General features: G+C 42.0%; 1 protein-coding gene across 8 annotated transcripts in view; it reads right to left on the bottom strand.

Annotated features, from left to right (window-relative positions):
- NF1 (neurofibromin 1) overlaps window positions 1–17,502 on the bottom strand; it is a 416,066-nt gene that overhangs the window by 304,853 nt on the left and 93,711 nt on the right. For all 8 annotated transcript variants that reach the window (XM_070735304.1, XM_070735306.1, XM_070735307.1 and 5 more), the window contains exons 23-30: window positions 16,790–16,912; window positions 16,193–16,276; window positions 14,846–14,962; window positions 11,233–11,414; window positions 10,936–11,147; window positions 9,479–9,640; window positions 7,217–7,320; window positions 3,331–3,466 (exon numbers count right to left, since the gene is read on the bottom strand). In XM_070735304.1, the coding sequence (XP_070591405.1) occupies window positions 3,331–3,466; window positions 7,217–7,320; window positions 9,479–9,640; window positions 10,936–11,147; window positions 11,233–11,414; window positions 14,846–14,962; window positions 16,193–16,276; window positions 16,790–16,912 (1,120 nt within the window). The remainder of the gene's footprint in view (window positions 1–3,330; window positions 3,467–7,216; window positions 7,321–9,478; window positions 9,641–10,935; window positions 11,148–11,232; window positions 11,415–14,845; window positions 14,963–16,192; window positions 16,277–16,789; window positions 16,913–17,502) is intronic.

The following is a 17,502-nucleotide window of genomic DNA, read 5'->3' as shown; positions in this document are numbered from 1 at the left end:
AAGTCTTTCCTGATACGTTTTATGCTTAAGACCTTCCACCATTCTTGTAGCCCGTCTTTGGACCCGTTCAATTTTGTCAATATCTTTTTGTAGGTGAGGTCTCCAGAACTGAACACAGTATTCCAAATGTGGTCTCACCAGCGCTCTATACAGCGGGATCACAATCTCCCTCTTCCTGCTTGTTATACCTCTAGCTATGCAGCCAAGCATCCTACTTGCTTTCCCTACCGCCTGACTGCACTATTCACCCCATTTTGAGACTGTCACAAATCACTACCCCTAAATCCTTTTCTTCTGAAGTATTTGCTAACACAGAACTGCCAATGACTGGACAGAGGAAACCTTTACCTTTAGTTCGACTTGAAACCTGTGGGGAAATGTCGATTGAATCTCTCATCTCAAACAGCCTCCAAGGTCAGTATATAAAAGGTTACTAGTCCTCAGGAGTTTACATTCTGCTATTTATGTGCCATCCATATCCCTCTCAATGCAAAAGGCTGGGTTCCAGGTAATTCTTCCTAGACTTGGCTTCAAGGAGTGAATATCTTCCCCACAAACGGGTGAATGTCTTCACTCAAAAATTCAGAAAGCAGTGAGAATAGTTTGTTTTTGAATATTGGGAGACTAGTAGCTGGACTCCCCGTGCTTCGCTACAAAACTATGTGATCGGGCTTGATAAATTGACAGTTAAAGCTTGAAAATTAATGAGTAGTTATGATTGGGCTTGATACATTGACACTTAAAGCCTGGGAGGGGGAGTAAAATGTCTAAACTCCCAGCCCACAGGCCGGATGAGTCATACGCTGGCCACACCCACTGGCAGTTGGAACAGAGTTCTTTTCAGGTGGGGGTAAGGAGTAGAATGTCTAACTCCTTAGCATCAGAATGTGTTAACAATATAAGAAATAACTGATGATCTGATGGACATTTCAAAAAATCATTTCTTAGCAAGTACCTAGAAGCCAAGAGGAACATACAAGCCAAGTTTCAAGTTTATAGGCTTTACACTTATGGAGATTTTGTGACGATGCACAAATGGTACTTGGCTTTTATATAGAGAGATGATGCAATGCCTGGAAGAAACACTGAGCTGGAGAAAGGAAACCACTGCCGATACATGGTCCACCCCCAAATCTACACAAGTTCTTGCTTTCCGAGCATCCTAGAAGATCAGCGCAGCTTAGGAAAAGTCTCATCCCTCTGTCTTCCAAAGGGGAGAACAAGAAAGTCTGCTCTTATAGAAGTGGGCAAAGATCCAGCCATTTTTTGAATACAGTGATACCTTGTCTTACAAACTTAATTGGTTCTGGGATGAGGTTCTTAAGGTGAAAAGTTTGTAAGACGAAACAGTGTTTCCCATAGGAATCAATGGAAAAGCGATTAATGCGTGCAATTCACCCCTTTTGCCAGCCAAAGCGCCTGTTTTTGCGCTGCTGGGATTCCCCTGAGGTTCCCCTCCATAGGAAACCCCACCTCTGGACATCTGTGTTTTTGCAATGTTGCAGGGGAATCCCAGCATCGCAAAAACGAGTGCTTCGCTGGCAACGGAAGTCCGGGGGTGGGGTTTCCCAGCGAAGGGAGCATCAGTGAAATCGCAGAATCGCAAAACATCAAAGTCTTCGAAACACCATCTCCGGACCTCTGTGTTTTTGCGATGCTGCGATTTCACTGAGGCTCCCCTCGCTGGGAAACCCCACCTCCGGACTTCCATTGCCAGCGAAGCGCCCGTTTTTGCGCTGCTGGGATTCCCCTGCAGCATCACAAAAACACAGGAGTCCAGAGGTGCAGTTTCCCATGGAGGGGAGCCTCAGGGGAATCCCAGCAGTGCAAAAAAGGGTGCTTCGCTGGCAACGGAAGTCCAGAGGCGGGGCATCCCAGTGGCAGCAGTGGGTTTGTAAGGTGAAAATAGTTTGTAAGAAGAGGCAAAAAAATCTTAAACTCCGGGTTTGTATCTTGAAAAGTTTGTATGATGAGGCGTTTGTAAGACGAGGTATCACTGTATATCCAAAATCAGAGCAGCAAGAAGAGAAATCCTTGCTCCTTGAGGATTGGTAACAGTGAGAACTAAAGAAGACTAAATGTTCTCCATCATCTAATTAGGCTCCAACGTCTCTCCCCAGGAAGCCATGAATTTGACTCATTAGTTCTCAAACATGACAGCTAATATGTGAGAAGATGGAAACCTACACCACTAACATTATAGTGTAGATCCAACAAGGGGTAGATGATCTGTGGCATTCCACTGTGCTCAACTACAATTTCCATAGTGTAGGAATTTACATTTAATGATATCTGGGGATGTTGAGCCTCAGGTGACTTATGCCTGGATTTTTTTAAAAAACAACGAAGGAGAAGAATTATGAGCAATGAAATAAGCATTTCCTTGAGCCAGCTGTTTTCTCTCAAGAGAGTCCAGGATAGACGAATATAAGTGGCCCAGGATAATGTTGCAGGATGCAATTTGGGTCGGTCACTGGGATTAGAGGTTGTGTCTTCTGAGCTTTTGGACTCATGCTGGAGCCCATCCTCAGGTAAATTCATCACACAGAGAACAGCCCAGAGCACACAGAGAAGTTCCTTTAGGATGAGCTCCAGCACGAGTCCAAAAATTCAGAATATAAAATCTCTGATGCCAGTGACCGACCTGGATTGGATCCTGCAGTCCTCAATGGGGTTCCTAAATTCCATTGTCTCCTATTTATTCTAAAGTTAACAGCAAAGTGCTTAGTCTCATAGAAACATAGAAGTCTGACGGCAGAAAAAGACCTCATGGTCCATCTAGTCTGCCCTTATACTATTTCCTGTATTTTACCTTACAATGGATATATGTTTATCCCAGGCATGTTTAAATTCAGTGACTGTGAATTTACCAACCACGTCTGATGGAAGTTTGTTCCAAGGATCTACTACTCTTTCAGTGAAATAATATTTTCTCACGTTGCTTTTGATCTTTCCCCCAAATAACTTCAGATTGTGTCCCCTTGTTCTTGTGTTCACTTTCCTATTAAAAACACTTCCCTCCTGAACCTTATTTAACCCTTTAACATATTTAAATGTTTCGATCATGTCCCCCCTTTCCCTTCTGTCCTCCAGACTATACAGATTGAGTTCATTAAGTCTTTCCTGATACGTTTTATGCTTAAGACCTTCCACCATTCTTGTAGCCCGTCTTTGGACCCGTTCAATTTTGTCAATATCTTTTTGTAGGTGAGGTCTCCAGAACTGAACACGGTATTATTCCAAATGTGGTCTCACCAGCGCTCTATATAATGGGATCACAATCTCTTCCCACTTTCCAATGTAACAACACTGGCGGACTGTTTTTCATACCTGATAAAGACAGTGGCAAACACTCCGCAGCTGGGGCGGGAACTCGGTGGAAGAGTTGATGATGGCGTGGAAGAACTTCTCAGTCATCTGAAGAAGGCTCCGCTGGTTACTATCGAGGCTTTCACTGGACTCCAACCTGTAAGACAAGCCCATGCTAGCTCTTCCAAGCTCCCTCTCGTCCATTTTAAAAAATAAGTCAGGTGTGGGAAGCTTCTGCACTGCTATATTGTTTTTATTACTGTTGTGAGCCACCCCGAGTCTTCGGAGAGGGGCGGCATACAATCAAATCATATCAAATCAAATCATAGAAACATAGAAGACTGACGGCAGAAAAAGACCTCATGGTCCATCTAGTCTGCCCTTATACTATTTTCTGTATTTTATCTTAGGATGGATCTATGTTTATCCCAGGCATGTTTAAATTCAGTTACTGTGGATTTATCTACCACGTCTGCTGGAAGTTTGTTCCAAGGATCTACTACTCTTTCAGTAAAATAATATTTTTTTTAAATCTGTTTTCTTGAATCCTGTGCCTTTTATTATTCACAGCAGTTGCCCCCCCCAAATCAAATCCAATCAAACAATAAACAAACAAACAAATAAATAATAAAGATCCTCTCTCCTACTTAGTGCTACCAACAAAGAAGGGAGTCAGACTTCCCCAACTTGGAAATTCCCACGTGAAATTAAAGTAGAAATTAATAACAGAATTGCCAGGCTGCTGAATTGTTTGGGAGTCGCCATTCCAACACACTGGATAGTACTGTAACTCTCTCCATCATTGATGGCGAATGTTTTGAGCTTCACATGTCAAAAATCCAAAAAAATGCCTGCCTGGACTCTGCTGGTGTGTCACAGACATAGATATACACACACCCCGGACAAACAAGACTCTCTGAAAGTCATGCAAGTCAGCTCTACACTCAGAAGGTCCCTGGAGCCTCCAAAGATCATTTTAAAATGCTCACATGACTCTTGGAAGCTCCAGAGAACCCATAAGGACAATGCCTTCTTGCAGGATATCCAGCGGGGCCAGAGGCCACAGGTGTCAAAAGTTCAACGTCACCAGACTAACATTCAAGATTCCAATTGTATCATCGATAATCAGTTGATTTGAGTCTTCACCATTAGCTACAGTATTCATAATCATCCACGTAACTATTTTTCCCCAGTGAATGGAAAAGGTTGGCTTTAGAACTTTATTACCATTTGCCTATGTCCAGGATAAAAAAGCACTGCAAATATTAAAACTAAATACAATCCAAACAATATTGTATATATGCAAGGATAGGCCTACATTTTTGTTATTTATCTGCCTTATCAAACTGTAGGTACCACCCATCTCATTTTCAGCTATAAGACTGCTCTGAGAACTAGTCTTGGGAGAAAAACAGAATATGCACATAATAAAAAAAGAAATGAGTCCTTCGCTAGAGTAATTTCATTTCAGTACAGTGGTACCTCATCTTATGAACGCCTCTTCTAACGAACTTTTCAAGATACGAACCCGGTGTTTAAGATTTTTTTGCCTCTTCTTCCGAATTATTTTCCCTTTACGAACCCAAGCCGCCGCTGCTGGGATGAAGGGGTTTCTTTTCCCCCCCTTTTTTGAAGAAAGAAAAGGGAGTGGTGGCTTGGAGGGGGAAAGACTTTGCATTAACAAAAGTAGGAGAACAGCATGCTTGCAGAGGCACTGAAAGAGTGTCTTTTGAAGAAAGAAAAGGGAGTGGTGGCTTGGAGGGGCAAAGACTTTGCATTAACAAAAGTAGGAGAACAGCATGCTTGCAGAGGCACTGAAAGAGTGTCTTTTGAAGAAAGAAAAGGGAGTGGTGGCTTGGAGGGGGAAAGACTTTGCATTAACAAAAGTAGGAGAACAGCATGCTTGCAGAGGCACTGAAAGAGTGTCTTTTGAAGAAAGAAAAGGGAGGGGTGGCTTGGAGGGGGAAAGACTTTGCATTAACAAAAGTAGGAGAACAGCATGCTTGCAGAGGCACTGAAAGAGTGTCTTTTGAAGAAAGAAAAGGGAGGGGTGGCTTGGAGGGGCAAAGACTTTGCATTAACAAAAGTAGGAGAACAGCATGCTTGCAGAGGCACTGAAAGAGTGTCTTTTGAAGAAAGAAAAGGGAGGGGTGGCTTGGAGGGGGAAAGACTTTGCATTAACAAAAGTAGGAGAACAGCGTGCTTGCAGAGGCACTGAAAGAGTGTCTTTTGAAGAAAGAAAAGGGAGGGGTGGCTTGGAGGGGGAAAGACTTTGCATTAACAAAAGTAGGAGAACAGCGTGCTTGCAGAGGCACTGAAAGAGTGTCTTTTGAAGAAAGAAAAGGGAGGGGTGGCTTGGAGGGGGAAAGACTTTGCATTAACAAAAGTAGGAGAACAGCATGCTTGCAGAGGCACTGAAAGAGTGTCTTTTGAAGAAAGAAAAGGGAGGGGTGGCTTGGAGGGGGAAAGACTTTGCATTAACAAAAGTAGGAGAACAGCATGCTTGCAGAGGCACTGAAAGAGTGTCTTTTGAAGAAAGAAAAGGGAGGGGTGGCTTGGAGGGGCAAAGACTTTGCATTAACAAAAGTAGGAGAACAGCATGCTTGCAGAGGCACTGAAAGAGTGTCTTTTGAAGAAAGAAAAGGGAGGGGTGGCTTGGAGGGGGAAAGACTTTGCATTAACAAAAGTAGGAGAACAGCGTGCTTGCAGAGGCACTGAAAGGGTGTCTTTTGAAGAAAGAAAAGGGGGGGCGCCCCCCTTGCCTTTCTTCCTTCCCACTCACCCTTTAGCCTAGCCTTGCTTCTTCCACCCGCCCACTTTAGCTGCTCCTCCCTGCCCTCTGTTCGCTTCCCTTCTAAAGTTTGGGATTTTCCTGAAGGATTTGCAGGCATTATTTGCTTTTACATTGATTCCTATGGGAAACATTGTTTCGTCTTACGAACTTTTCACCTTACAAACCTCCTCTTGGAACCAATTAAGTTCGTATCACGAGGTACCACTGTATCTCCTAGCCTGCTACACTTCAAAATATATCTATCTAAAGAAGGAACCAAAAAAATGCAACCATGAACAGTAAAGGAATGAGTGAATTCCCCCACTGCTCCAACAAAGAGACCGTGTTTCTCCACCTGTTTTCTGTCCATCCCATCATATACAGGACAGGCAGGCTCCAGGTGTTGATTAGAGAATGACATCTAGATGGGGTCTCCAACGTTAGCAACTTTAAGACTTGTAGATTTCAACACCCAGAATTCCTCAGCCAGAAAAACAGGCTGAGGAACTCTGGTAGCTGAAGTCCACAAGTCTTATAAGTTGCTAAGGTTGGAGACCTCTGGATCTAGATCAACCTTTCTCAAATTTGGCTCCTTTAAGATGTATGGATTTCAACTCCCAAAATTCCCCAGCTAAAATTCTGAGAGCAGAATTCCACACATCTCAAAGTTACAAAGGTCAAAAAACACCGATTCAGGCCAGAGTTCCTCAATCTTGATGACTTTTAAGAGGTATGGATTGCTGAATACATCCTGGCTCAAGTATTCTGGGAATTGAAGCCCAAACATCTTAAAGTTGATGAAACACTTTGATAGGCAGAATGCTCTTCTGCTACTTCTCAATTTTTCCCTATAACAATCCTACCAGACAATCCTGTTGGCCTTTTAGAAAACCCTTAACACCTGGCTGTTTTGCTGTCCGTGGAATTTTTTTAAAAAAGTGTTGAAAAAAGCAGTTTTGAAAGAAAGTTCATGTCTTGCCTCTTTTTAACAAAAATCCAAAGATACGACCTTTATTATGCAAAATTCAAAACCAGGGAGAAAAACAAAAAAGGGGAAAAAAATAAGAGTACAAACTCCCCCCTCCTTCTCCTCTTGCCCACCCTCCTCTCCCCATCACTATTCCAAAATCAAACCTTGTAGGGTCCACTTCGAAGCTCACAGGCTGCCATTCCGGAGATGTAATCACAGTCCTTAATAAAGGCTCCAAAAGCTTCTGTAGATAGGTTGCGCCATACACCTGCACAAGAGAGTTTGCCCCTGTTCAAATTGGTTTCAACCCAGGGAGGAGAAAGTACATGATCTTTCCTACATTTTGCTTTTTACCTTCTGACATAGAAACATAGAAGTCTGACGGCAGAAAAAGACCTCATGGTCCATCTAGTCTGCCCTTATACTATTTCCTGTATTTTATCTTAGGATGGATATATGTTTATCCCAGGCATGTTTCAATTCAGTTACTGTGGATTTATCTACCACTTCTGCTGGAAGTTTGTTCCAAGGATCCACTACTCTTTCAGTAAAATAATATTTTCTCACGTTGCTTTTGATCTTTCCCCCAACTAACTTCAGATTGTGTCCCCTTGTTCTTGTGTTCACTTTCCTATTAAAAACACTTCCCTCCTGGACCTTATTTAACCCTTAAACATATTTAAATGTTTCGATCATGTCCCCCCTTTTCCTTCTGTCCTCCAGACTATACAGATTGAGTCCATTAAGTCTTTCCTGATACATTTTATGCTTAAGACCTTCCACCATTCTTGTAGCCCGTCTTTGGACCCGTTCAATTTTGTCAATATCTTTTTGTAGGTCAGGTCTCCAGAACTGAACACAGTATTCCAAATGTGGTCTCACCAGCACTCTATATAAGGGGATCACAATCTCCCTCTTCCTGCTTGTTATACCTCTAGCTATGCAGCCAAGCATCCTGCTTGCTTTTCCTACCGCCTGACTGCACTGCTCACCCATTTTGAGACTGTCTGAAGTTTCAAGTTTCAAGTTTTATTGGATTTATATGCCACCACTCTCTGAAAACTCGGGGCGGCTAACAACAATCATGAACAATATACAATAAAATCCAATACTAAAAGCAAATTAAAACCCCTTAATATATAAAAACCAAACATACATACAAACATACCATGTATACAGTTGTAACGGCCTAGGGGGAGAAGAAGTCTTAATTCCCCCATGTCTGGCGGCAGAGGTGGGTTTTAAGTAGCTTACGAAAGGCAAGGAGGGTGGGGGCAATTCTAATCTCTGGAGGTAGTTGGTTCCAGAGGGCCGGAGCCGCCACAGAGAAGGCTCTTCCCCTGGGTCCTGCCAAGTGGCATTGTTTAGTTGACGGGACCTGGAGAAGACCCACTCCGTGGCACCTAACTGGCCGCTGGGATTCGTGTGGCAGAAGGCGGTCCCTGAAATCACTACCCCTAAATCCTTTTCTTCTGAAGTTTTTTTCTAACACAGAACTGCCAATACAACCGGTACCATATTTTTCAGAGTATAAGCTGCACCTTCCCCCTCCCCCCCCCCAAAAAAAGAGAATGGAAATGTTGGTGCGTCTTATACACTGAATACAGCAATTTCTGGCCTCTTGAAGCCCCCCTCCCCCCGCACCCAATTTTTGCAAAAAGTGAGCCCATTTTTCACAAAAATTGGGTGCGCAGAGGGTTTGGGAGGCATTCAGTCTCCTGGGGGATTATGCATTTTTGCATAAATCAGGCAAAACCTGGGGCATTTTTACATAAAACAGGCAAAAACTGGGATGTTTTTACCTTCCCCCAGCTTCCAGGAGCACTCTGCAGGCCTCCCAAATCCTCTGTGCACCCGGTATTTTGCAAAAATGGGTGAAAAAAAGGCCAATTTTTGGAAAAAAATATAAATATGAGGTGCACAGAGGGTTTGGGAGGCCTGCAGAGTGCTCCTGGGGGCTTGGGATGACAAAACCCTTTTTTTTCTTATTTAACCTCTTCAAAATCGTGGTGCATCTTATACACCGTTGTGTCTTATAGTCCAAAAAATACAGTAAGTGCGTTTAATGCTTTTGTACATTCCATCTGCAACACCTCTTCCGGGGGTCAGAAACCACTTTTTCCCTATGCAAATTTTCAAAATGTTGACATTTAGACATTAAAAAAGACAGTGTGCCACCCTAAACTGGATTTTTAAAAAGTCTGCCTGCATCCTTAATAACTGCCAGGCTGGGAATGCTGTTCATTAGTGTAAAAATCAACGTATAGAATCATTTCACTATGATTTTATTCAGACCACAGTTACAATTTCAACCCTGCATCTTAACAGGGAATGGCAGTTTTTCCCAAGTCCCTCTGTTTTGGTGTGTCTTGACCCTTTGCCCCACATCTCTCGGCACAACAACTAGATTCAAATGTCAAATGTACCTTAAAGCAGAAAGTCATTATTTTGCTAGCCAGACTGTTTCCCCTGAAGAGCGTCTGCATGGAATCGGCCAGCTCCACTTCTTTAGAAAACATGTTCCAGAGAAGCTGGTAAAGCAAGTGCCTCGAGTCAAAAAGGGTGACGAGGACACGAGCAAGTTCATCCTTCGGGGGGGCGGGAGGGGAGAAGAAAAACAAAGTTTTAAATTAGGTTTTGTTCTTATTATTATTATTATTATTATTTATTCGATTTGTATGCCGCCCCTCTCCGGAGACTCGGGGCGGCTCACAACATGTAACAACAAATCAGAATAATCTAACAATTTTAAAATGTTTAAAAATTTAAAAGACCCCATATACTAACAGACATACACACACGCATACCATATATAAATTAAACATGCCCAGGGGGAGATGTTTCAATTCCCCCATGCCTGACGACAAAGGTGGGTTTTAAGGAGTTTACGGAAGGCAGGAAGAGTAGGGGCAATCCTAATCTCCGGGGGGAGTTGGTTCCTAAGGCAATCCTAATCTCCGGGGGGAGTTCGTTGAATAAGTCAGTTAGTTGGGTTCATGTAGCATTCAAAACTACGAGGCAATAAAGTTAACAAGGCTGGACTTACAGTACATAGGAAGTCTTTATAATAATAATAATAATAATAATAATAATAATAATAATAATAATAATAAGAAGAAGAAGAAGAAGAAGAAAAAGAAGAAGAAGAAGAAGAAGAAGAAGAAGAAGAAGAAGAAGAAGAAGAAGAAGAACAACAACAACAACAACAACAACAACAACAGTTGGAAGGGACCTTGGAGGTCTTCTTGTCCAACCCCCTGGGAAGAGAGCAAGGAAGGAAAGTAAGAAGTAAAATGAGGAAGGAAGGAAGGAAGGAAGGAAGGAAGGAAGGAAGGAAGGCAGGCAGGCAGGAAGGAAGGAAGGAAGGAGGCAGGGAAGGAAGGAAGGAAGGAAGGAAGGAGGCAGGGAAGGAAGGAAGGATATAATGAAGGTGAGGGAGAGTCTCAGTGAAGTCCTACCTTAGTATTTGGCCACCACAGGTGCCTCCAACACGGGTCCTATGTCAAACCTACCATGGCCACATCCCCCCAGCCAACCCCTGCCCAGCCCTCTGAAGTCAAACACAACCCTGCCCTCAATAACATCAAATTTGATACTCCTGCCTAAAGGAATCCGTTCCTTTAGGCCAGGGGTAGGCAAAGTTGGCTCTTCTATGACTTGTGCACTTCGACTCCCAGAATTCCTGAGCCAATCATGCTAGCTCAGGAATTCTGGGAGTTGACGTCTACATGTCATAGAAGAGCCAACTTTGTCTACCCCTGCTTTGGGGGGTTATGACCTCCCTTCTGCTGGTCCCCATTGTGTGTAACCCAATTGTAATTCATGGTCCACATTCACCAATTTAAAGCCATAAAGGAGCAACTGACAGTGAGGTTCATCTTACCCACTGGGAACAAGGCACCACGTTCGCCAAGGCCATAGCAATGGGCAATTCTCCCTGGTCACCCATCATGGTGACCAACTCCACCAATCTCTCAAACCGATCCGCCAGCACGGTTTCCGCCAGGGTGTCGAACTCAGTGCCCTGTTGCAGAATTTTGGTGAGGACCTCCATGAACGTAGCTCTCGTCTGGAGATCTTTGTGATAGCCTAACCCTACCGGATCAACAACAAAAGATAAGAGTTTGGGTTTTGCATTTCCACAGTCCACAAAGTAAAGGGGAAGCCCCTCCATTTTTACCTATGGAGTGCATAAGGCCGCTATCCACGTTCGCATTGAGCAAGTTCGACATAGCCAGAACGGTGCAGTGCCGCAAGGAAGCCAGCCTTCGAGACATCCCACGTTTACGCCCGCCTGTTTGCGCACTCTCATCTTCCACTTCACTGCAGTCATTAAGGAGGTTCATAAACAGGGTGAAATACCTAAATGTATATTAAAAAAAGGTTTGTTTGGTTTTTTTAAAATATAATTTTATTGATTTTTTAAATTTTTTACAAAAGACAAAACATAAAGCATAAAGTGTGCCATCACCAAACAGAAAAATAAAAATTCCCTTCACCAGGGAAGATTCAATTTTGTATCCTTCATTTGCTTCATCTCTGGGTTACATTGTTCATTCTTTATAAAGTGATTGAATTTTATTTCTTACATTTGCATCGCTTACTGATGTTGTTAATATATAATTTTTGACCTTCTCCCACCGCCTCATTGTTGCTGCTAATTTCTCCTCATTGTAATTATGTAGTCTAATTTCCATAATTTCATAGTGAATGTGGTCCACCATGTATCTGCACCAATTTTTTATCGTCCATTTATTGTCATCTTTCCACCCAAGCACTATAGTTGCCTGGGCACTTTCTATCGCTGCAGTTTTGATTTCTTCATATTCTTTTACCTCACTATTTTTTATCAATAATGCTGCTTCCTTGGTTATTTTCCAGTTACCATTCGTAATTTTATTCACTTCCATTTGTATTTGTTTCCAAAATTTTTGAACTTTATTACATTCCCAAAACATATGCATAAATACTCCTTTTTCCTTACACCCATGCCAACAATTTCCTTTCTTCGTTGTTTCAAAACGTGCTAATTGTACTGGTGTATAATACCATTTATGTAATATTTTTCTTCTCATCTCTCTTATTCTTGTGTTTTTAATTCTTTTAATATTTTCAATTATGCCTTCCATATCCCATTCATCAATTTCTAATTCATCCTGCCAATATCTCGTCAATCCTTTTACTACTTGTTCTTCTGCTTGTAATAATTCTCTATATATTTTACCTGTTTGTGCTTTTATATTCTTACTCTTTTCCCTTAATATCTTCTCTAACTTAGTTTCTTGTCTAATGAATATTTCTTTATTTTCCCTTTTACTTAAATATATGCTTATTGCGTTGATTTGTAACCAATTTTTGCTTTGATTTGTAACCAATTTTGTTGTCCAAGGCACCTCTCTATTTCATTTCTATTAGTTCTTCTGTCCTTTTTGTATAACTGTTCTATTCTCTGTATACCTTTCCTCCTTAATTCCCTTATTATCTTTGTGAGGTTACTTTCTTTCTTTATATTTATCACATGCAGCGTTGCTAATTTAGAGTTTGTCATTTTCAATTTATCTTGCCATTTCATCCAACTCTCTATTATCGCTCTAGTAGGGTCTAATAATCTATTTATTTCTACCTTATTCCATTTCCTAAATAATAATTCCTGATTCTTAATATCATTAATTTCTTTCTCTAATTCTACCCATGGTTTTTCCTCTAATAATTGTAATTCCATTAGCCTATCAATTTGATATGCGTCCCTATAATACTCCAAGCTGGGATTTCCCCAACCTCCCTTAAAAAAACATTTGCATCGCTCCTGGAAGATCTTATAATCAACTAGTAGCTGGATACCCATGCTTCACTACGAAACTGAACTCCTTAGCATGGAGTAGAATGTCTAAACTCCCAGCCCACAGACCAGATGAGTCACCCACCGGCCACCTCCACTGGCAGTTGGAACAGAGTCCTTTTCAGGTGGGGAGGGGGAGTAGAACATCTAACTCCTTAGCATCAGAACGTGTTAATAATAATATAAGAAATAACGAATGATCTGATAATCATTTCAAAAAAATCCTTTCTTAGCGAGCACCTAGAAGCCAAGAGAAACAAACGTGCTAATTTTCAAGTTTGTAGGCTTTCCGTTTCTGGAGATTTCGTGATAATGTGTGAATGGTATTTGGCTTTTATATAGATAGATAAAAGTGGCCTCTTTCACCCAAACTCAAACTTTTTATCTGCAAAATAGACGCCTTTCTACATGTCATACTCAGCATTCAGACATGCACCCCCGCAGAATATATTCTCAAAGAGCAGATATAAAAGTCTAGATTTTCCTTGTTCTTCAGTTCTTCTTGGATAAGATTTATTATTTATTTTATTAATCAGATTTGTATGCCACCCCTCTCCGTAGACTCGGGGCGGCTCACAGCAATAATAGTACAATGTAAACAAATCTAATATTTAAGTTAATTTAAAACGCCAATTTAGAAACCAATCATACATACTAACATATCATGAATAAATTTTATAAGCCTAGGGGGAGGGAAAGTCTCAATTCCCCCATGCCTGACGACAGAGGTGGGTTTTAAGGAGCTTACGAAAGGCAAGGAGGGTGGGGGCAATCCTGATCTCTGGGGGGAGCTGGTTCCAGAGGGTGGGAGCCACCACAGATAAGGCTCTTCCCCTGGGTCCCGCCAAACGACATTGTTTAGTTGACAGGACCCGGAGAAGGCCAACTCTGTGGGACCTAACCGGTCGCTGGGATTCGTGCGGCAGAAGGCGGTCTCGCAGGTATCCTGGTCCGATGCCATGAAGGGCTTTATAGGTCATAACCAACACTTTGAATTGTGACCGGAAACTGATCGGCAACCAATGCAGACTGCGGAGTGTTGGTGTGACAATGCAGACTGCGGAGTGTTGGTGTATTTAGGGAAGCCCATGATAGCTCTCACAGCTGCAATGATGTGAAATGTTTTCATAGAAAACACCAAGAAAGTCCAGGTGCCTTTTGGGAAAAGGACCTTTGGGATCCCCATGGCCTGATTGAGAATCTCCACAGTCATTTCAGTTTGTTTTTCAACTGAATTGCGGAGCTTATACATTATGTTACACGTGGAAATTCTGGAGTGATTTTATCTTGGTCTAATCTTTTTATATCTCAAAAACCTGCCATTTTAACAGGGATGTAAAGTCCATTGTTATTATTACTATTTTATTATTATTTATTAGATTTGTATGCCACCCCTCTCCGTAGACTCGGGGCGGCTCACAACAATAACAAGAACAATGTAAAAAACAAATCTAATAATTTAAAAAAACACTAAAAACCCCATTATTAAAAGCAAACACACACACAAACATTCCATGTATAAACTGTATAGGGCCGGGGGAGATGTGTCAGTTCCCCCATGCCTGACGACAGAGATGGATCTTAAGAACTTTACGAAAGGCAAGGAGGGTGGGGGCAACTCTGATATCTGGGGGGAGTTGGTTCCAAAGGGTCGGGGCCACCACAGAGAAGGCTCTTCCCCTGGGTCCCGCCAAATGACATTGTTTAGTTGACGGGACCCGGAGAAGGCCAACTCTGTGGGACCTAACTGGTCGCTGGGATTCATGCGGCAGAAGGCGGTCCCGGAGATATTCTGGTCCGGTGCCATGAAGGGCTTTATAGGTCATAACCAACACTTTGAATTGTGACCGGAAACTGATCCGGTATACGTTCACGCCCAGGCAATGCTTATTGACCAAGTAAAACAGAAGTTTAGCTATTTCAATCTATGAAGTGCTAAAGAATAGGCCTTTACTTGAGAAATAACTGGGATTTAGCTTCCATCAATTCAACTCCATCTCCTTCTTCTGGTTGAAGTGGAAGCCCGGCCAGAAGAGAGACAACAGCTTCCATGCTTGCCTGGTCCAAGTCTCTGAACAGTAAAACAATGAATGAAATGATTCAATGAATCAATGAAAAGTACATTTTTTACATAATTTTCACATTCATTCATTCATTCATTCATTTATTGGATTTGTATGCCACCCTTCTCCGGAAACTCGGAGCGGCTAACAGCAATAATAAAACAGTGTACAATAGTAATCTAATATTAAAAACGATTAAAAAACCCATTAATATAAAAAACCAAACATACATACATACATACCATGCATAGAATTGTAAAGGCCTAGAGGGAAAGAAGATCTCAATTCCCCCATGCCTGGCGGCAGAGGTGGGTTTTAAGTAGCTTGCGAAAGGCAAGGAGGGTGGGGGCAATTCTAATCTCTGGGGGGGAGTTGGTTCCAGAGGGCTGGGGCCGCCACAGAGAAGGCTCTTCCCCTGGGTCCCGCCATGGGAAGCATGGGGTCCAAAGCAACCAAGAGTGTAAAGATTGTTTGTCTTAGGTTGAGAGAGAGGGGCCTGGTTAAAGTCACATGCAGACCTTCAATAGCTGAGCCTGGATTTGTACTTGTACTTTTCTAAACCAACACTTTCACCCCTATCTAACTTTTGGAATGAGAAGAAGGAACTAACTTTAATTTACCATGGATTCCATGACTAACAGAGGACTAGAACCTGGATCATTCCAGGTCCAATACCTGAACCTTATGTCACACAGTTTCTTGAGAGAGAAGGATGGCCTGTAGGATCACCACATACCTCCCCGGGAAGATCTTATACATGAGGAGGACTGGAATCAAGACTTCCACATTTCTACTCCTACACTAGTTTTAGCAGTATTATCACTGCCTCTTAGTCTGAGAATGAATGCCCCAAAATGACGCAGAGAATTACTGTGGCTGAAGGTGGATTAGAATCATTCACTTTTAGTCCAAATACATCAAACTGGCTTTTGTCAACATAAATACAATGAACCCAAACTAACTAACTAACTAACTAACTAACTAACTAACTAACTAACTAACTAACTAACTAACTTACTTACTTACTTACTTACTGAATGAATGAATGAATGAATGAAAGAATGAATGAATGAATGAATGAATGAATGAATGAATGAATTCATTCATTCATTCATTCATTCATTCATTCAGGGCATTCTTTCTCAAGACCAAATTCCATCTATTATTAATCAACCGCCCTATAAATTATTTTTAACAACCTGCTGCATAGATAGTGTAGGTGACACGGCTAATTTTACCTTGTCAGACATTTCACATCCTCATCTGTAGCCTGGTTGGATGTTCCCATAACCCAGTCAGTCAAATATTCCACCATCTTGTTCCTGGAGAGCAAAATGTATGGAAACAACATCTAACAAAATCCAAATTAAAGAGACGAGGTGGCACATTTTTCCAAATGCTAGATAAAATGCTATCTTGGATATCTCACATTGATCCCCCCCCTTGCCATAGAATCAATACAATAACATTCTTTTCTCTTATAGCAACCATGCTGATTTCCTGCCACTAGCTAAATAATTTATTAGTAGCCAAATATTAGAAGTTGAGTTTAATCTGAAGGAGACTTTATTTTTATTTATTAAAATGTTTTTTAACTGTTACTGCTGACACTTATGTTCCTCTTTCTCTTAAATTCCAAGAATGCTGTTGTTTTCACTTTCTTCTCTCTATTAAATTTATTTACTACCTGTCCACTAAATTTGTTTGCATGCCCTCAGCCATCACGATTCCAAAGTCAAACCTTGCAGGGTCCACATCAATGCTATCAGGCTGCCATTCTGGAGATGTAATTATAGTTCTTAATAAAGGCTCCAAAAGCTTCCATCACATCTCACCTGAATTTCATTTCTTGGCAGAAGGACAGATCATCTCGCCTCTCCATCATTACCTTCACAAGTTGGCAGAGTTTGGTTTTGATCTGGATGGCATGCACCAGATTCCCGAGGACACGCACGTACCTGTGAGATGAGATAAGGCCTCTCAAATAAACAAGCTTCCGAAAACTGCCTACATCCGCTAAGCATCTTCTCCAAAGCCATCACAGGCCAAGAATGAGAAGACTGTATTTTGCCTAATACATCAGCATCCCCATGCTGGTACCTGTGATGGACTGCACCCATGATAGCGAACCTAGGCCACAAGTTCTGGGTTCCAGTGCACCGGCCAGCTGGTCTTCACATGCGCGGGAATGCTAGAAATCAGAAGAGCAGCCCTCCAATGTGCCTGCATGTGCCAGGAAGATAATCTTCCAGTTTCCTGCACATGCATGCGCTCTGGCCAGGTGGTGTTTGCGTGTGCATGTATGCCACAAACCAGAAGACCAGATTTCCGGTGCTCATGTATACACCAGAATCTGGAAGATCATATTTCTGACACGAGTATGCAAGCCAGGTAACTGTTCTTCCAGTTTCTGGCACATATTCGTCAACACTGGACTACACTATTGGGGTGGAATGTAATGCTTGGATGCAGGGAGGAGGGGTCTTTCCCAAAAAAAACCCTAAAAGACAAATCAGCCTTGAATTCCTGGTATGCAGAAAGAAGTTGA

The sequence above is a fragment of the Erythrolamprus reginae genome, chromosome 1 (genome assembly GCF_031021105.1).
Source record: "Erythrolamprus reginae isolate rEryReg1 chromosome 1, rEryReg1.hap1, whole genome shotgun sequence".
NCBI lineage: Eukaryota > Metazoa > Chordata > Lepidosauria > Squamata > Dipsadidae > Erythrolamprus > Erythrolamprus reginae.
Note: the sequence above shows the minus strand (reverse complement) of the source record. Positions and strands in the feature narration are given on the sequence as shown.